The following is a 22,273-nucleotide window of genomic DNA, read 5'->3' as shown; positions in this document are numbered from 1 at the left end:
AGAGGCTTGCCTCTCTTACTCATGCAAATAATTTTAATGATCAAAAAATTTTGTAGGAAAAAAATTGGTTTTATTACACCTTTCTTGGTAAAACTAAAAAAAAATAGTCCGGGAGCCATAGGTTACTTTTCGTAGCCGATCAAGATCGCCTGGCTGTACAAAAGTTTTTCTCACAAATTATCGTGTGCTGAATCTGAATATCAAAGGTGCTTTGCCGTCAAAGTCACCGACCAATTGCTATAAACATATTTTAAAAATAAATAAGAAATTTACATTTTTTTTAATTGAAGAAAATTTTTTTTAATCATTGGCAAATAAAAAAAAATGTTTTGTTATTTTTTATTAAGCCATTAATTTTGTAGTGAAAAATTGAAAAAATTCAAAAAAACAGGGTTTTTTTAAAACATTTTCACAGTCATTACTGCACATTTCTTTATCTAAAAATATTTTAAGTTTTCGCATAACATAGTACTATAATAGTATGAAATGAGCTGTTCATAACTTTAACTGGATTTTTTTTGTAGCAACCCCTCATCGTTGATTGCGGTGCTTCCACGGTGAATCTGTATTGGAGGCTGTACATAAGATTTAATTCTATTATTTATAAATAGTTGCATTTGAATGTTGTAGAGGTGTTTTAACGTTTTTACGTCAATGTCTAAAGGTAAAAATTGTGAAAATTGTCAGAAAAAATATTTTACAACTATTTTTAAGCAATCAAATCTTATGTGTGGCCTCTAACATAGGCTCACAGCATAAACACCGCAAAAGGCTCAACGATGAGGGATTGCTTGAAAAAAATCTAATTTAAATCGCGATTGGCTCATTTTACATTATTATAGTTCTATAATACACAAAAATTTGAAGCCCTTTGGCTTAATTTAATATCTTTTGTCCCGTGATTAAAATCTCTAATAATTTATAACAGCTGCTCAAAAATGCATTTTATGAATTTGTGTTAGTTCGTTATTCTCGTTTTGAATTTTTTACATTTACTGCATTAACAACGTACCAAGAATGATGAGTTTCTGTGAACGTTAAAAAAACATTTTTTTTAGTTTTTTACAATACCAGTTACGTTATTGTGTCTAGTTTTATAGTTATTTACAATTATTTCTTATTTTTGGCCTCAAAAAATAATTATCGTTTTATGAATATGTTTAAGTGTGATGGTGCGTAGAGTGTTCAGGGGGGCAAAGCCCCACTCGTATGCATAGTAGTGTGTACATTACAAGAGTGCTTGCGTATGTTAAGGCTTCATGTCACTGAAGACTGGATACAAACGGTATATCACTTACAGAGAATCTGTGTGAAAAAAGAGATGAAAATAATCGCGTATGATAAAAAAATGTTGGGAATAAGTAATATCCAGTAGAATAATACTTGTAGAAAAACTGTTTTTTTCAAAAAAATTAAAAAAATTGTTTTGATTAATACTCATTAACATTTATAGTTAATTCAAAAAGACAATTTCCCGCAAAACTTCCGAATATTTAAAAGTATATGACTTAACTTTCTTTTAATGCATTTTTGAAAAATTAAAAAGTTATGTATTCTTCTTAAAACAGACCAGCGTACAAGAAAAAAATTTGTTCGGTACAAAAAATGAAGTTTCCGAAATTTTCGTTTAAGTTATAGTTTTAAAAAAAAAAACAGTGTTAATATTTCCCAAGATCTATCAGTGGATTCTAAATCCACACCAAAAAATATTAAAGTATTAACGTATTTTTACTACAGGTGCACGTTCTTTTGCACCTACAGTAAGCCTTCGTAACTGTTTTTTACTTTGCATAAGCCCACGTCTTAAACAAACAACAATCACAAAAACTATGTTGGAATCTGTAAGGGACACTTACAAAAGAAGTATATTTTTGAAAATTGTAAAAATATTGATTAGATCAAGAGTTGTTAACAGTTGAAGTTGGTTGAAAAGGAAAAACTTTGAAGCTTAAAAAGTTTACATTTTTTGTTGGATATATTTTTCGAAAAATTCACAAGAGCCTTCTTCGTCTTAAAATCGGCCAATTATCAAGAAAAAAAATTCTTCAAAGTACAAAAACAGTTTTGATTATTTCTTCAAACAATTGCGTTTCGAACAAATTTCTCGGACTGCAAAACCAAAAACGACTGCTGGATTCGAATTCTACACCCAAAATTACATAAGAATCACCTTATTGTGTGCTCTAACACCCTGTTTCACACGAGATTCTACCCAGCCCCATGACTATAATATGCTTTGTACTCGAGGGATGGCCCAGCTATAATTTTATAGAAGCTATTCGTATGATTTAACATTTTGTATCTTTTCATCTTTTGTAAATAAAAGAGTTAGCAACATATTGAGATTAACCTATACTTTAGCTTGTTTATAATTGTATGAGTAAAATTTCTCATTGAAGAAAACGAAATATTTTTAATAATAGGTAATAAATATATGCATCTAATACTGGCAGCGTGCTTCAATTATTGGCACATTTCAATCAGTGGCCCCCTAAAACTGTCAAATCTTATTTTATCTAACAAATTACACGTTATCACGAGTCATCAAATATTTTAGTTAAATTCATAACAAACAAAAAAAAAAAGAATAAACAGTATAACTATGAATTAATACTTTTTAGGCACGACTGATACTCAGGAGTGCCTTATATTTTTGCGGGAGCAAAAAGTGTAAGTAACCTTCAAACTTATTGTTTTTGTATAAAAAAGTTTTGGTAAGAAAAAAATTGCGATCGCGGATCTCAGCGTCAAAGGTGTGTGTATGTATGTATGTATGGGCGTAATCAAGTTTTTTGACTAACTCATGCAGTTTTTGTCGGATGCGCTGAAATTTGACAGAGAACTTCGTCTTTTATATCTAACGTGATGGTTTAAAATCGTCAAGATTTCCGGTTTTAGAAAAAAAATGGCAGTCATTTTAAGATGGTACTTTCAGTGAAAAAAAAAACAAAAAAAAAAAACCAGTTTTTCTGCTGTAACTTTGTCATGTGATATTTTTGAGGTTTGCTATGAAAGACCAATTTGTTGATTTAATTGAAATACAACTTTTTCATAATTAACATCTTCGTCCAGTGTATAATTCAAACGTTCTGTGAGTCAAAAAGTGCTCAAAAATCGCAAAAACGTAATTGTTTCTTATCTAACTTATTTGTTTTGTATTTTGGATTATAATACATGTAAAAGTTGTAGATCTCATTAAAATACAACTTTTTTACGTAAAACATTTTCACCTAAAAAGCATCAGTACGTGAACACTTTTTCCATAAAGTCTTTGTTTTCTCATTTTTATTGAATTTCTGATTTGCATAACAACAAAACAGTCATTGCGCCAGTAAGGGGCCGTACATAAACCACGTGGTCCCTTCAGGGGGGGGAGGGGTACAGCAAAATGCTACGTGAAGCTACGTGGGGGGGAGGAGGGGTCGAACCCCAAGCTATGTGGTTTTTAAATTTAATTAGATTTCAATTAGATTTTCAAAATTACCAAGTATAACGAGGATATATGCCTTCAAAATAAGCGCGTGACATTTATATATGCAGTGAGAAAAATTATTATTGATACGCCGACGGTCGGTAACGAAAAACTGTATTCCAGCTTGAATCTCAGAACCTTAATGATCAGTCAATGCCTATCATTAATGACTTGCGCGAGTGGCTCATCTCACCATTCAGTACGGATGACTAGATTATATAGAATGTAGGATATCTATAATATAGAATATTTATAATTCCGTTGATAGAATATAATAAAATATACATACACTCGTATAAAATAAACTAGAGTATTTTTATTTTACAGACAATTTTTTTTTTTTTAGGTAGGGGGTTCAGAAAAAATCATTCATAAAACCATATGCCTGGAGGGGGGGGGGTTCCAAATTAGCTACGTAGAGCTACGTGAGGGGAGGGGAGGGTCAAAAATCAAGGAAATTGAGACCACGTGGCTTATGTACGGCCCCTAAGTTTATATTTTTTCCTTTAAAAAAAAAACAAAAAAGTTTTTCTAGGTCATGTGTACAATTAATAAATTAATTTTAAAGTTTTTTTACCAATGACCCAGTAGATGAACAGCGTGTTCAGGTATTGGTACCGATACGTATTTTTTACCGAGTACTTGAACATCCCATGTTAATTAAATGGGAGAGAGGTTATGTAAGATGCCTTCCACTGATTTCTATTTTTATTATGTATTGCAAATAACCAAATCGAAAAATTTCTTTCTAATTTCATTGGTAACATATTATGAAAACTATAACGACTGGCTTGACATACTATTATTATGGATTAACAGTGATTTCAATCGTATTTATGTGTTCGAGTACTGGGCATAGGTAAAACCTAATGGTACCAGTACCTGAACAGTCTCACAAGCCACCTCATACAAGTTGCACGAATGAATAATCTTTTTCTCGTTGAGTATAAAGACTTACTGAAATATTAATTTTGTTTTATCTAAAGAATGATCAAAGGGTATCAGAAAATTTTTTTTTTTATCCACTTAAATTGAAAATAGTTTATTCAAGCTGTTCAATTTACTGGTGCAATTTTAGGAAGTGTTCACGTACTGGTGCTTTTACCTTAGGATGTAACTCACACGTCCTGTGAGCCGAAAAGTGCTGGTAAAAATAATAGAAAGTCGTTTCTGCCTATCTTACGTTTTTTTTTGCATTTCAGATAATCAATTGAACATAATAGTTGTAGATATCGTCGAAATACAACTTTTTTGTACTTAACATATTAAGTTTCAGTTATAATATCAAATTTGCGCTCTAAATCGCAAAAAAAGCCGAAAAATTGCAAAATTATCGTTTTCCTCTACCTGCCTTACTCGTTTTTTTATTTACACTTCAGATGTAAATGTACAACTCAAAGTAAATGTAAAACTCATAGATACATCTTTAAAAAATGTTACTTTTTAGTATCTAACATTTATGTCTGTAAGATAAAATTAACACCATTAATCGCAAAAAATAATAACAAATGATATACTTTTTTTTACCAACCCTGCACTGAACAGTACCGGCTTTCTACCTAGTGTAGTTATAACAGTAATATACTTCGTATCGGCCGTACCTTCAATGCAAAAACGCAGTTTTTATATTTTAGCTGCTTGTTTCTAATTAAACGTTTGAATCAGCAATCTTGGCTTGCAAATTTTTTAATTTTTTAATTTTTACTAAGACTCCCTCTTTTAACTTATTTTTTTGTTCATTCCCACGTATTTTTTTTGTTATTGAATAAATTTTGCTTTCTGCTTTTCCATTCGTTCCTGCTCTTTTAGATAATTGCAATTTATCATTTTCTTTTTGTATACGAGTTTTATTTTGCTTTTCTACTCTTGGCTCTTTTTTTACTTCTGTTTCTTCAATTTTCATACATTTTTCTCCTAGTTTTTCTTGATTCATTTTTTGCCACAAAGAACCTAAAATGACTAATAGAGTTTTAACCTTAATGTTTCACTTATTGCTTGATTTTAATGCATCTTCAGAAGCCCAATGGGGATAATCAGCAAGAGATTTTAACGGTTGACTAGTTTTTGGGTTTGTCCGTTTATATACAATGCGGTGTTACTAATATCGAGAGGTTACGTTAGATTTGACAATAATTGGAGCAGCGCCAGTAACACTTACATCTACCCCACTGATATCAACAAGCACAAATTACGATGTGGAAAAACTTTTTTAGCCCGGAACCTAGCAAGCTTTACCTTCAAGTTAAATTTACGTGTAAACAGAAAATTGTACGTTTTATTACAAATCTACAAAATGATGAATAAACAAAAAGCTTACCGTATGATGTGCCGGTGGACCATAGACCGGTGGCCCGTAGACCGGGGCAGGGCTGTGGCCACTCGAGCTAGACGACGTCTTGGACGCGGACGAGGACAAGCCAACAACACTGCCAACCAGCTGGCTAGCCAGCCCGGAGACGAAGGACCCGCTGCCCCCACCAGCCCCATAGGCTCCATATGCCCCGTCCCGCTTGATCCTCTCGAGCATGTACGACTGGACGTCCTTGTCCTGCATGATCCTGTCGGCGTACTTGTCAAGCGCCTTGAGCCTGTCTGGCGTCAGCTGCACCTGCCCCAAGCTCGATTTGTGGCGCTTGTCCCGCGAGCCCGGCCCCTCCTGGCTTGCCGAGCTCGAGTCGCTGAATATGCGGAACAGCTCCCCAAAGTCGATCGGGATTCGGAGCTGCAGCTCATCGTCTGGCTGGAGCGAGGACTTTGTGGGACTGGAGCGCGTCTGCCGCGGGTCGGAGCTGCCTGTCTGGCGCACCGGCTTCCCAGACGACGCGCCACTAGTATCGACACCGTCGGTGACTAGGCCCGAGCGAGGGAAGCCCGCAAGCCGCTCGAGCTGGGCCTCCGCTGCCCTTGAGAGCTTGCTGTCGTTGGCACTCTGGAGCTCAGCTGTAGAGTAGCCCACTGCCACCCACAGGACCGCGATAAGGTGCGCTGGTACCTGCCAAGAGCATAGAGATCTTATCATTTTGTTTGGTACCCGCAAAGGGCCTTCCTAGGGAATAAGAAGTGTGTACGGCGATCGTCGTCATTCAAGGTCATTTGGCAAACAGACTAGCGATACTCGTTTCTGTGTGTATTTAAAGTAATTTTTGAAGTGAAATTTCATATGTTTGGCCGTAAACAGCCGCGTGAGGGGATATCCGTTACGAGAAAACGTAGCCATCACACCCACCCTGCGGCCTAAGCCCTTTTCTCAATTTCCTCTCTTATAAGTACACTTCCTCTCGCTCCGTCTCGCTCTTTTGCAGCGCGTGCCACTCTACTGTCTACCGTTCCATCTCTTTCTCTCCCGCACGTTTGCTGCTTGCTCTCTTTCCCTCACGATGGTACTATACTCACATATGTAGACATATATTATAGCTATGTTAGTACGTAATTAGGTATGTTTTTACAGTTAACACTAAACCGATTAACCGATGCGCTTGCTCAAGCTGAGGTATATAGGTATGAAGAAAAGAGAAAAGAAGAGAAAAACAACAGCTGTACCTATACTAGAGGCAAAGTATGTAAAAAAACGTGCAGAAAGTATTATATGTGTATAATACGACAAATTACCTTTGAAAACAAGAAAATAGCTATATGTCTATTACTTTCCTTTATCTCAATCTGAGTGAAGTATTTTACTTTTACGGTAGCCATAATTTAAAAAAAAATTTATTTGTCGGATACAATGATTTAAAGAAGAATCGATTGCACGTATATGATGTCATATCAAATGCACGAATAGTAGTTTTAAATAAAAGAAATTTTTGTCCCGCGTAACTGGACGTACCTTTTTTTTGGGGCATTATGGGGAATTTTTTTGTTTCGTTCTGCATTACATGTTCAACAATTCGTACATATAGTAATACATACATCATAGCAAACATGAAGGTTTTTTTTTTTTTCATCGCGATTAAAAGACGAGGGGTTGACTTTTATGCCCTTTTCTTGCCCAAAAGTGCCAAATTTTAATGAAAGAGAACGAGTTTTTTTTTGTCCGAGTTACTCTGTCACACTTTGTCGTATACGCTAAACAGAGTAGCGCTTATTTTTTTAATTTCCAAGTAAAGTGGGTATACTTATTTCTGTCTTAAATACGGGATAATTATAGTTTCACTTTCTCTGCGAGATAAAACAGTGATTTTACAATCTAGTGGATTCGAAAAGATGTGGACTCTTGCCGAGCTTCTGACCCACTTGAGAATTTAGGATGAGTTTACTTGTATAGCTTGGGACGACAACTCTACATCTCGCTATGTCGTCCGAGCGAAAAATTCGTTACATGTACTCACGTGTTCGTTATTGTCTATACTGTCTTTTGACAAAGTGAAAATAATATTTTCAACACGACATTTGAGGCATACACGAACATTTTAAAATATAACCCATTGGAGGAATGTAATTCTTACACTTGAGCCGTAAATTATTTTTCAGGATTACGAATGACTCCCTTGCTCACAGCAACTCCGGAGACCTGGTGATGATACAGGCCTATGTTGAATAACGTATTAACATTCAGTTTGCGCAACATATGCTGCATTCAATGAAATTTTGTTAAGCTATTTAATTGACACACATCTGGAAGTAAACTACTAAAACATACAAAGTAGTCAAATCACATTTTTCATCAAATTATTCGTCGGGTCCGTAAAAAATTTTTACGAAAAAAGACAAAATGTTCGTTAAAATGTGAGAAAAGAAATTCAGGATGAAAAGAAACTACGCGCGTTCTGACGTCGTTTCGGAGGCGAAAGTCCCATTCAAGTGAAATTTAGCATTAAAACAGCGTTACGGAACCTCTCGGTTCTCATACTTGTAACATTCATTCGATGACACACGTGGGATAAATAAAAATTCAATATCTGGACTGGCACTAGTAAACACTCAATCGCATTAAAATTAATCTTCCCCGAACACCACGACTCCTCTTTGGTCGAGTAAGCATTTTTATGATATGTTCGGATCCTCGCTTGCACTTTCACTTACATATAAATAATGGTAATCGCGTTGGATCGCCAATAATGTACAACGTTTACAACACACGTGAAAATTAAAAAGCAACTTACAGCCAAAACATTTTTCAATGTACAAAAAGATCATGAAAACTCATTGGTACAAGAGTACACTGGCTCGTAAGCTCTCTGGAAAAAAATCAAGTGACGTGAAACTTGAAAGTCATTATACTCGTGGGCCAACACCTACACTTAAAACTCGCGGTTTGACGGAAGTACGTTTGTTTGCAGCGGAAAATCATCGATTACCCCAAACGCAGTAAAATTTCGTCGTGGGAACGGGTTGCCATGAAATAGCCGACTGATAGTCGCACCTCACACGGTGGAAAGTGGTAAAAATTACACCGCGTTTTAAACGCGTAGGTATCACCGGTGTAAGACACTGGTGATGATTAATGATCTCACGCGTAACGCTTCGGGATTCCTGACAATGGACGGAGGTAAAAAGACAAACTTCCGGGTGTCGGGGAGTCTTCTAAGTATAGGTGTTATGTTACCGATAACATGAAGTCAAGAGGATGGGGAGAAATAAATCACTCGCAGTCTTCTGTGGAGTTACCCTTGAAACTCACACGAGCATCGGAACAAACGAGGGACGACGACAAAAAAATAGGTAAAGCGCGAAAACCAGCGCTCCATTGTTCCCGGACCCGCGATAAGGATCGGGGTGTTTTTTAAAATTGCCCCTCTGATCTCGTCACTCGTCGCAAGTGAAACCGCTCGCGTGGGTTCCCTCCCCCCTCCTGCAGCTGTAGCAACCATCTTCCGAATCGTTGGCGTGTGCCGTAAGAGCACCAACGATGACGGCGTTTTTCCTCGGCGATTCCCACTTTCACGCGTACAGAGAGGCGGTGTTTTCTGTTTCACGGTGTCCCCCTCACCAGGAAGACGGCCGAGCAAACCGAGCTCCAGTGAAAACGAACTGAATCGCGATGGGTGCGCGCGCGCTTTGGATTGATGATTCCGGCGATAGCTCATTAACGACGATTGTTCGCCCGAGATCTTTTTTCCCGCGACTCTCGCGTGGGTTCGCTTCGTTGTGGGACATTGCGTGTGCGTACGCGCCTTCCCTTGGAACCATCTACTTTTCATTAGGTTTCAGTTGTAGTGGTAATTGTTTGATTTTAAAAATAATAAGAGAAGTTTCATTGATCGCGAAATTTTTATACAGACTTAAAAATACTTAAAAAAAAAGAAAAAGAAAATTCAGTGAACCAACCAAAAAAATGTATGGTAAATTTACTTGTAACATGCAACCTCACAAAATTATCTTAAAAGGTGGTTCTTTCATGACTTCCACGTCAAAGGTACGACTATCGAATTTATATTTATTAATACTGCTTACATTTCAAACGATTATTTGTAAACATTCTTTTAGAAATTAGGTACTGATTCAAAATTTTAGATCGTGGTTTCCGATACAAAAGTTTGTAGGAATGATTATGTTAAATTTGCGCTCAACCTCAAAATACCAGCAGTTGATGCTTGCCTATGCTTTCAACATAGGAAACGAAAATTTATGTTTGTGTTTATTTTAATATCTTTTGATTAAGTCTGTGAAAATTTATGTACTTCGGGCTGGTAGTATGCTTGGAGTTGCGTAAGCTTTATTGTGTCAGTTTTTTACTTAATTACGTTCAGTAAATAAACAACTAGGCTACAACTTTCAGTAAAGGAATGCTCAGTTGCCATAAAAGCACATGTTTTAAATTTACTTTTAATTCTTCATTTTATTGCGTTTATATTCATAAGCCTACTCTAAAATTTTAATGGGTAGTGTATTATAACTTGATAAATAATTCATCATTTCATGAAAGAACCACCTTAAGTAATAGTAAATATTCAAAAAAGCAGTAGCTATATAAACATAATCATAATGGTAAATATTATAACTTTGGCGCGTAGGTTATCGAAAGCGTTAGAAATTTTAGTCATTGTTAGGTAACATTGACTAAAACTAATCGTTAATTATATTGTTATGCGTCAATTTTGCGTATATAGATTCTTAAAGTAAGCGTATGTTGATAACGCTACGCGTCATCGATAAAATATGCGTTGGATGCTATTACGCGCACGTAGTAATGGGACAATGCGTACCTTAAGCATGTAACTAGCAGTAACATTTACTGAATAAGGGCCCTGTGTTGAAAAAATACAAGCGGTCGATACAAATTGTGCAACAAACACTACCGATACTTGGTCGAACGAGCTATTTCGTCGTCACCTATATATATATAGTATCAAGTTAATCGTATCGATGAAAGTCCTATACACATCACGTGTGCGTACTGTGCCGCAATGTCAAATTTGTGCTTCTAGATTTTGATCTTGTATCGGAAAAAGGATCTCAAGTTTTGCGGTGGATGAAAAGATCGTTGTAACGACCCAAACTTTCTATCCCACTGTCGATTATGGATCGAAGCTTGTCTATCATTGCACCAAATTTTCGGCTCGTTTAGGAGCTCAGCTTTCAAGTTGTTATAGCAAACTAGGCACAGCGTAACTTGGGAGTGGATGGACGAGTTTCGAAGAGATATATGCATCGAGATATGCAGCTATGGATATCCCGTCGAGAAAATCCGGTCAGTAAGTTCCCTAATTCCAGATGAGACTTCGCGTCCTACCAAACTCATCGATCGGTAAATATGTGTCGCGTACACGCTTGCAAAAGGGATTATGGTTTGGTTGCATTTTTTTCCCACCATCTCAAAGGTAAATGCTTCAGTTTTTATGAAAGTGATGACTTACCTTCATAAAAAGAAAAAGTTTCATCTAATTCAAAAATTGTAGGTATTTTATGGTTTCTTGACAGACTCACTGTGAGGGTAATTTAAAATTAATGACGCCATGACTGACATTGCTGTAGTATTTTTTCATGATACTGAATAGATACATTTTCGTAGTACCTGATAAACATAAGTTTTTTTATAGTTATTTATTTAAAAAAATATAATTAGATCATTTGTAATTGACAAGGAGATACCATGCAAGATATCATATATAATATCGTATAGCACCACGTATTTGTCAACATTTCGTTAAAAAAATCTCACTATTTAAAAAACCCAGGCATTTCTTTTTTTTTAAATTAAACTTTTTAAAAAAAATCAAATGGATATTCGTATAAAAATTCAAAAACCTTGGGTCTATAAAAACGCTTGTGGACCCATCCCTTTCTTGAATTTAACGCAGATCCCAACGTGGGCCCAAACAATTCAGCTACTGCATATAGTTATGTTGTCACATGTTTTACAACATAATTGGGCAACCAAAATCCTCTAATCCTTGGCTCTTCAGTAAGAAATTCTAATTAAATTTCAATATAATATCGAGTTGAGGAAAGATTCGTACACCTTGAGCTCAGCCCAAGGTGAGGCTTTTTCGGGCCCCTTATCCAAAGTGCGTACTTAATTGGTCGAGAAACATGCCCGTGTACACATGTAATCGCGCAACGACGCGACATAAGCACACGGGAGTATGGAAGAGGAGTAGCTCGCGCATATACCCGGCAAGTGGAGCGGCTGCTTTCCGATGCGGGTGAAAGTTAGCCGGGAGGAGCACTCGCGCAAAGGCAGACCGTGCACTTATTGCCCATATAGTGCTCGGCTAGTTGCGCGCTAGTTCAACATAGGTGTATGTACACGCACATGTCGTATACGTATGTGTATGCGTGTGTGCTGGGGCGCAATTGCAAGAGAGCGACATCCGATGCACTTGGCTTCACACGCGTCGCATGTCGGAGCGAGAGAAACGGCCGAAAAGGAAAATCAGAGCATCAGACTTGGTTATCGACGCGAGCACGAGGAGCTCCTTCCTTTTGAGCGATGCCCCTCAGCCCTTCCCTCGCTTTTAAAGCTGTTTCCATCATATTTATACGCGTGTTCCGTTTTTTTCCATCCTCATCTCCGTTGGTTGCAATCTCTGGCAGGCAGTTTTCAAAGACGGAACTTTGAAGTTAGCAATGCCATCGTCTCTCGATCGAGGCGATCCGTAATAGAGTAATTTGAATCTTCGAGAATCCGTAAGTTTTTGGTCTTGGCTCAACTTTGTTGAAACTATTTTTTTTTTTTTTTTTTTTTTTTTTTTTTTTCGCTACGGCGCTTGTGGCTGGCCGCTGTCTCTGGATGTTGTACGTATTGCCTCGAACTACGGTAACGAGTAATAAAAAGTTTTTGCCACGACAAACTGTGAAGATCGAACTCACGGATACTCGACGAAGCTCACGACAAGGGCGGTGCTTTACTCATCAATTTTCTACCAGTTTTGATTTGTTTTCCCGATATAAGTAAATGCGAAGTTAGGGAGTAAATTTTCTCAACTCGTTTAAAGTTGTTACTCAACTTTTTTTCGGTGAAAGACAAATTGAAGCGCATAATGGACTTTTTTTCGTTTCGTATGAATGATAGTAACACATCGTTACTCTAAATGGTACTGATTGGTCAAGGCAACGATGGGCTTTTAAATCGCAATGTTTCATAGCGTCGACAATGCCACAATCTGGCTCACTCGGAGCTTTTAAAACTTCATCATGCAGTACAAAATGTCACAGTCAATGGGCAGTAGGTGCCTCTGGTCGAGAATAATGGAAAAAAAATTATACCAGCCAAAAAAAAAAAAAAATTGTTTCTAACAATACAAAACTGTGCTGTAGCTAGTCTAGCATTGTTATATCAAGCAACCCCCGACAAATACGAGAATCATTGCACGTGGATGTATATGTATGGTATTTTTTTTAGGCTTTTAGCTAATCTTCTAAAGTCTTTATCAATAATTTCTATTCCTACACAGATAAAACTCACTTGTACGACTTTATTCCTGCAAATATCTCTTGTGTTATTATTACAACACTTGCGTAACGCGGGTGGATTTTCAAAGGGAGGAAAATTCGTGCGGCTTATATATTAATTACTCCTACGGTAATCTTAACAGGTAATTCTAAAAATCTAGCAACAATATGTAATAGAAAAGTATGGAACGGACTGCGGTGTTAGGCTACACCTGCCACTAGTAAGTACACTCTACATTTCTGCACTTCTGCGCCACCCCCAACTTATAGTTGTGCACTCAAAGACAATTGAGTTTGTCGAAACGAACTCAAAAATTGTACGATATGCTTGACAGGACGTACGAAACTCCGAAACAGGTCGTGAACAATCATCGTCCAATTGAATCGCAAGAAAGTGTAATAATTACTCGTGTTGTCGAAAAAGTGTTCATCCACCGTGACTAATCATCACCGTGATTGGGGACATGAAATAATTTTTGGACAAAAGTACCCACTTGTTTGTGTAAACAAGGGCTTGCTGCTTTTAATTACTGCTTCATCCATTTAATTGGGTAATACCGTCGATTTCGATGGTGAAACTATCCACCTCTATTGGTTGAAGGAAACTGGAACGCACTTCGAATTCGTTTATGGATTTATATTACTTGAACCCGTATTTTATCAATCATTACGAGCACATTGCCCAAGACTCACGAGTACACTTTAATTTTCTTTTTATGCGTGAAAATTAGAATTTTGCATTTGCATGGACTAGGTACTTTTTTTTCCTTGCGAAACGTATCGTGTTCAAATTACGGTGGCTGTCGACTCCAAGGACTTTTTTTCAGTATAGCTTTGCAATTCGCGTTGAATGATACCTATACTTAATTTGACGTGTGTAAGCACGTATGGGTCATTTTACAAAAATCGGCACATTCAAAAGACCGAAATGGACAAAGACTCAAAACGAGCTTTCAACTTTTATTATACTTTTTTTTTTTTTTATCATTTCTGACCAAAACAACTGATAATTTTACGGGATCCTCGGAAACTGCTCTGAAAAGAATTTTTCATTAGCAACATAATGGGCAGCGTTACGGGCTTGGAGCAAAATTAGAGCGTTATGAGTTCTAGGAAAACCATCGTAAAAACGAAATTCCGTAGCACCAAATGGAAATTAAATATCACTCTTGCACGTGTACCTTGTAATTTCCGGCAATATTTTCATCCGTCGCTATATCGGGGGGACTGACGTTACAAACTCATAAGCCTGCAGTACTAGCCAACGGCTGTAACATTAGAATATTGGAATATAAGAGCACCTAATTGTACAGCATACGACTGTTATCGAAATTTTTTTTTCGGTTTTCTAAAATACATAACAATAATGGTAAAATTGATGACTTTTACAGAATCCCATGATGAAAAAAAAAACTAAAAGCAATATTTTGCTTCCACGCGTCGTTAAAAGTGAGAATTTTGCGTGGTTTTCCCATTTACAACAAAATACAAAATGTTACAAATTTATTGGAGTAATTATTTTTCTCTCTTTCCTCTGTAAAACTTTTTTTTGAGGACTAATTTATTTTTGACAGAACTTTTCGTCAAGAGTTGAAAACATTTTTTTCAAAAATTGATCAATAATATTGTAAACTTGCATGCTTATTTTTTCAAATTCCATCCAATAACAATTTTCTTTTTTTTCCTTATTTTTTAATTTATTGATCTCTTAGATGTATCCTAAAGAAAACAAAACAATCTTTTCAAATAAAAAAATTTAGAATAAAAAGAAAAATAGTGGATTCAATCGTCATTCTATTTTTAAATGATAATATGTATCCTGTTTCATTGATATCCATCAATGTAATCCTAAAATATGACCGATTGTATACAATGGCCTACTTATACCCACAGATTTCCTCCACTCACCTAATTTTTTCTCATTTCATACAAATACGTTATCTTGTAAGATTTCACAATTTTTTAAATTTTCTATTATACAAAATTTTAAAATAAAGATAAGAACTGTAAAAAAGTGATTTATTTGTAAAATCAAATTTTCAAAAATCGGTAAACTTGAAATGAAAAGTACAGTTGAATTCGAAACGTTATTTTTTAGTTGTGGTGGGAAGTACATCTAAAAAAATAATAAAAAATAAAGGCCAAAGTTTATAAAAACCAGCTGAGAAAGTTCTGAGAAATGACTGAATACATAAACAAACACGCATGCAAATAGGCATTTTCACCAGAGTACTCTGCTTTGAATCTAAACTTCAGAAAACATATTCATATCATATTATCTAAATGTCAATTTTTTGTCCGTTACAATGTTTTCTGTGTAAGGAAGATGTAGCTTTTTATGATCTAATTTTTGTGGCAACTTTAATAGAAAAATACTCTTTATTATTTAAAAAATTCCATCCAAACTAAATCTTTTTAAACATAGGCTTTTTAATTGAATTGGCTATTGAAAAATCCATTTTTCGTAAAATGACTCATAGGTACTTGCGGATACAGAACATCGTTTATTGTATCTCCTTTTTCTCCATTAAATGTATAGAAATTTTTCAAGAATAACAGTTTTAACGTTAAAAAAAGCATCTATGTTTTCCCTAAATTACAGGAACTCATTGATGGATTTCATATTAATGGTACAGTGAATAATACAAAAGCCTTTCTTTTCAATCAAGTTATATAATACCACATACCAATTACCGATATCATATTTTTAGCCCCCTTTATACATTTGCTGCCGTAAAAACGATCGAACGTTCTATTTATGTTTTATTTCGTCGTTATTCTTACATAAAACTAACTTTCTCATCAGGCGCTCTAGCTGTTCCACGTCAGCTCATTTTTTATTAAAGCACCAAAACGTTCTATGAGTACTAGACTTTCGCGAAAAACATTGCGTTCGTATAAACTTTTAATTGTGCCCCCATTTGCATGCGTAATATTCGTCCACGTACGTCCGTCCTATGGATGTTGTCCATACTTAACCTTCAGCGGTTCTAGAAAAAGCGAAAAAAATCGAATCCTCGGTATTTATAATTATTTCTTGTTTTTTCCAGTTGTAAACAATGCATGGATGTATCTCGTATTCACGTTTAAGCAAAACGTAAACACTTTGAAACACAAGAAGAAACAGATTTCTTCTTAGACATGGAAACTAATTTTTTACCGTGAAATAAAGTTTAATTAAGTACATTTACTTTATTAACCATTCAATTGCTTGGTATACAAGAGCGATGTCCATCAAATATTTATTTTGTTTGATGTATGCATGAAAAAAAAAGAAAAAAAGAAAAAGAAGCAATAGTACATAGACAATTTTCTGTCGACAATCGGTTATAATTGTATTCTCTTAACTTTATAGCTTCAGAATAAAATTGTAAATTAACAAATATTTTCAAATTTAGTCTTGACTTCTATACTTAAACAAAAAATTTCATACATTACCGACCAATATAATCATTTTTTAAAGCCGAACAGACTTTGTAAACTATCACTACCCTATATCCAGCGTTATGAAAGTTGATGAGGTACATAGGAGGTAAAATTAGAAGCTTAACTCTAAAGATATGGCTTGATGAGGACAGTATATTCGATACACTGATGTACTATATTAAACAAAAATCTTTTATCCCGAAAAAAATGTATTGATTTTTTAACACCTTCGTACCAAGTCAAACCACTTCTCATAGAAAAACAAACATTTTACATTATATCTTTAATCTTGGTTTCGAAAATCTTTTGATCAGTTGTTTCATAACTAATTTGTTAAAAGCTAATAAGTATCAGGTCGATGACACGTTACAAAACGTAATGGTTTTTAACCTTGTATCTCTACTGTTAGAAAGTAAAAGCCTTCTCCAACTTGTAGGTATATTTTTTGTTAGATATTTTTTATTTCCAAATTTTTTTACAAATATCCACTAATAATCAAATTCAAAACCTGCAGATAAACTTTTCAAATGATGTCAAAGTAAAGTTAGATGTAAAGTAATAATAGACTAAGACATGATACAAGTGAAAACATTGTGTACAAACGTGTAAGTAATTGCAAAATAACGTATTTAAAAAATGCATGATGAATAAAATATATATGAGAAAAAACAATAGTAGAGCATAGCATGGAGTATGAATAGAATTTTCTCAAGTTAGTCATCCCAGTAAGATTTTAAGTAGAACAAAATGCAATGAGTAAGAAAGCTGTGGTGTTCTAAAACGTACGTAAATTCAACGTAATCTCTAACATGCTTTTAACCAACCATCTCAAAAAATCAATTAGCTCTATGAAATCAAAATTGAACTATGTCACTGTCAAATTTTATTGTTAAATTTCTCTGACATTTACAGAAAGATTTATTTTCTGGTATAAGAACTGAATTTAACAATTAGAAGGTACTAAACATTCGCTATCTCGTGACTTCAGTTCATTTAATTATGAGCTAAGCTAATGCACTTATATGCATTATAAATACAATGGGCTTATAAAAATCATGTAATCTATGCATCACCAGTGATTTTTTTATATTAGCTGATTGAACCAACCTCTGCATATCAGAATCCTGCAAACATTTTCATACTGACTCCAAAATACTATAACCCCTTTAGAATGACTTTTATTAGTAACTGATGAATCATAAATTTTTTACTTAATAATTAGGATTTAAAGTAGTACTTTATGAAATGAAGAGACGACAAAACTTCTCAAAGTTTTAAACACATATTCCTTAGACTATTTTTAATCTACTGTTTAAATTTCAGAAAACTCAGCGGTGCTGAACCGAAAATATGAGGCTTCAAAGTTGCACTATACTGAATCTGGCAAATATTGTCAAAATACGTAAAAAACAAACATTTTATTTGATTGTACAATTAATTTTTTATTAAAACTGATATTTTATTTCATATAGCTATAGAAATGTTACATTAAAAAAATAGATAAATTGCCCGTGGCCGTTTAAAAGATATTTCAATTTTGATACATTTTTCCATGTTTTCAGTATATCTATCTCGTACCTATATACTGGCCAAAAATAAATAATATTTAAAAATTTTTTACAGTTCCATGCTATCATTGTGGTTGTATTTATAGGTAATATTTCTAACATGCTTATTAAATACATTTTAATTACAAATAATTCAATTGAACTGTTGTTATTGTAAAACCAATTAACATTCGAGGTTTTTGAATCAACGACTACCTTGAATGTGCACACAAACCGTTATAAACTACTTTTCATGACATCAATATTTTGTTCATAAAAATTTAATTTTTCATTTTACTATAAAAAAAATGGTTGTCCCCACTCTGAAGATATTTTTAACGTATTTTATCACCTCGTCAATTTATTTAAACTAATACATACCCTTCCTTTTCTTATTAAGTTTAAAAAAAAATATGTTTGTACAATTTTTCAATAGTAGGATAACAAAAACTAAATATAATGTAATTTGTAAGTCTAATGGTTCGATGATTTTTGAATGCTGTAAAAAATATTGTTGGGGTGAATACATAACGAAGCAAGTAACCATCAAAGCAATTTTGTCTTTTATAAAAACAAATTTTCGAATTTTATTAACTCTATAATAAAGGATTTACTATTGACACGGGACCATAATAGGGAACACACTTCAAGAATGAAGCATGTGCTTGATGGCTATTATAACATTTGTACCTACACGATTTTTATAAGTTATGATGAGCTCGTATGTGTTCATTTATACATCGTTTGTTAATAATGGTTACTGATAATACTTAGAAAATTAAGAACGTTATCTTCTATAAATTTTTTTTTTGTATTGTATTGATTTTAAGTTGATAAGTTCTTTCTCGTCCAAGATTTGCTGTTTCAAAAAAGGTAAATATATATTTACAGTAAAATATATAATTTCAAAAATTGTTTCAATTCATCTAAGCAACTTTATTTAATTGCACTTTACTTTGTAGAGTTCGTAAATTATTTGAGTTTTATATTAAATTCTCGTAATTGAACGAAAGTATCGACCTTTAATAAAAATGTATATTACATTGTTCGAAATTCCATACGATGTTTAAATATTTTTAACGTGACATTTCCTGAATGAAAATTATCATCAATTCCTGCCAAACTATTCTTTCAACGCGTTTGGAAATTTTTCTGTCAATCATGAATTTTAAAAGAAAGCTTTACATTAATTTTTGGAGCATTCAATTATTTTTTGTCATATAAGGATTGCCACACTATGTAATGCAAAAAAAGACGAATACGTAAACTGCGAACTGTTGCATTAATTGAACACGTCGTATTATTTTTAACAAATCGTACATAATCTAAATCAATAATTTTGCATCAAAATAATCCATTCGCATTTAAAATTTGATTTCATCAAACATCAAATCACTTCACTCGGAAGTAGTTTACTAACTCGATGGCGCAGTTTTTTAAGAAAGATGTGTATGCATAATTCATGTCTCGCTCAAACTAGGTTAAAATAACTGTGATCGAGAGAAATTTTTCGGAAACACGGTATAACCGTATTTCAATTTGAAATTAGGCAGGAATTTATGTGTAGAACAAGTTTTTTTCCATGTCAAGAAAATATCCGTGAGTATTTTAGTACAGCTTAGTAACAAATGCATTTAGAAACACACTGCGTAAGTAATAACCCTATAGAAAGGTAATTTAAAGATCTGCTATTTTGTACCACAGTATTATTCCTATTTTTTATAATTCATTAAAATTTTTTTTCAATGCTACAAACTGTCGCAATATAGCTTACTCTCCCAACGCATGTAAAATGTTGTCAAGATATTTCCAAAACGCTTGGTGCAGTTAGAAAAACGTGTCAAAGTTCATGTGACATTAATGAAGGAAAGACTTATGTATATATACGCACTCCCAGGCTCGACAACGAGTCCACGACTTTGACCGAGACGAGGTCCGGTGTCAAGAGCGGAGCCGGTGATCGAGAGAAAAGAGATGGGAGCCGGGAGGTTACGGGTCGCTTGGAACTTTCACGTGTCAGAGGTGTGTGTACACTTTGGTATACCTACTTACTTATATGCGCACCGTGTGTTTCATTACCACGGCTGCTCATCCAAAGTCTCGCGAGTCGGTTGGAAGGGAGCGAGCGGGGACTCGATCCGAGAAAGTGAATTTTTGGAGCCTCGATCGCTGAACAAACATGATCTTTGATTTTCAATTCGGAACCGGTATCTCCCGTTTTTCGAGCGAATATTCACTTCTCCTAACGCTCCTTTGGTTTTTCCTTTCTATTTTTTACTTTTTTCGCAGAAGAACCGTACTTTGCTTTCTTCCAGTGCATGGTGATTGAATCGCGCTTATGGTTATTGAACGTATGAACGTCGCGTTAGAAAGTTTTACGATCGACAAGTGCTGGCAAACGTGTCAAAGAGATACGATCACAGTTGTTGAACCAAATTTCAGTAAATCTGTAGTTGGACAATGCGTTTTGATTTTACCAGGAAAAAGAAAATTATGAGCTAACTACTTGAAAAGTTGGGTTACAGCTTCATGGTTCATCTTTCAAAGCGATACGAGCAAAAAGGCCGGATATTAGTTGAAAAATTGAAATCCATACCAGATGAAAGCAAAGGGAAAACCTTGATTTTCCTTCAAACAAGAATTTTCTCGGGAGTAAAAACGTTACACTTTGAGCGACGAACGCCGTTCCCAATCCCTGCGACGTGTATCCATTAGCCGTCAGAAGACCAGAACCAAAAACCCAACGAGACGAAGGTCCCACTAGATCATCGGTGATCAGCGTCACTTCACCCGCGCCCATTCGAATACCGAAGCGGCCGAAAGGAGTAAAAAAAACAGGCAAAGAGACAAACATTGCAGTACAAGTATGGAGAAACGGTAGGAAAGCGTAGAAAAAATAATAGCCCGTGAGCCAGCGGCAGCGTACCTTCATGTCAACGGACTTTCACGAGATGGGCCGAGACTCGCGGCACTCTCACTAGACGCACTAACCGGCGCCATCGCTCATTTCCCGTCTTTATACCGACTCCCACCTTGGCGCGGGTCCCTTTCTCGCCGACCAGCTCGGCACCCTTCCCCCCCGTCCTAGTGCTCCTACCGAGACTTCACGGGCCCCGGGTCTAACATCGAAGGCACTCGATCGATAAATATGCGCTGGAGAAAAAAAATAACTACCCCCCCCTCTTACGCCCGATAGGTTGACGCGCGCCCCACAAGTGCGTGTAACTCTCGTTTTCGCGCTTGTCCGATCGCTGTTGCGCAATCGCGCTACCAAACCAGATCGTTATGCATACATTAGTGCCATTTTGCGCGCGATAAGGATGGCTGGACAGCTTTGAGCGCGGAATTATGTGGACGGACGCAGTGTTGTGGGTCACACGAAGGTGGGTGCGCCAGGTGGAATTTAAGGGTACTAGTCGAGCACAGAATCTGGAGCTTTGGCTTTTTAATTTTTTTTTTTTCCGGCTGCCTGGATTTTTTTGTTTTCTAGCCGGTCGGACATTTTCGTTTCTCGAGTTTACGCCAATCTTTGGGATCGATCGTGAGATTTTTTTTAGTTAAAACTCGAAGTATACCCCTATTTCGACAAACTTTCAATTTTGAAGAAGAGCTTGAAATTTGAATGGTTTTTGAAGCCCGTATTACGTCGGGATTAAATAGTTTTTGTCCTTACAAGTTTTCACCGCTGACTAGCTAAACTTTTATCTTTGCCCATTACATAAGAATCTCGTTTATTCTGATTTACACAAACAGTAGAATTATTTCATGTCACAACTCGTTGCCTGCTGTATGATAAAGATTAGACAACATTTTATAATTTCTAATTTTCATTAAAAAATTAGATGTATCGTTACCTATAAACGAATCAACACCGTTCCTGTTAGGAAGGGAAAGAACAAGAATCACAAGTGCATTACTCATCCATAGCTCATTACAAACTTTTATTTTTATAAATCCGTGACATTTTATGTGTAACTTATTGTACTGATCGTTC

General features: G+C 35.3%; 1 protein-coding gene across 1 annotated transcript in view; it reads right to left on the bottom strand.

Moving 5' to 3' along the window:
- The window catches only part of LOC149374869 (uncharacterized), a 44,040-nt gene that overhangs the window by 11,052 nt on the left and 10,715 nt on the right, over nucleotides 1-22,273 (bottom strand). Inside the window, exon 4 of the mRNA XM_089590675.1 lies at nucleotides 5,790-6,464. Coding sequence (XP_089446801.1) covers nucleotides 5,790-6,464 — 675 coding nt within the window. The remainder of the gene's footprint in view (nucleotides 1-5,789; nucleotides 6,465-22,273) is intronic.

Source organism: Copidosoma floridanum, unplaced genomic scaffold (genome assembly GCF_036245765.1).
Source record: "Copidosoma floridanum isolate Cflo_tuat_1 unplaced genomic scaffold, Cflo_Japanese_pri ptg000013l, whole genome shotgun sequence".
NCBI classification, from domain to species: Eukaryota; Metazoa; Arthropoda; class Insecta; order Hymenoptera; family Encyrtidae; genus Copidosoma; species Copidosoma floridanum.
This window is presented reverse-complemented; position numbering and strand designations above follow the sequence as displayed.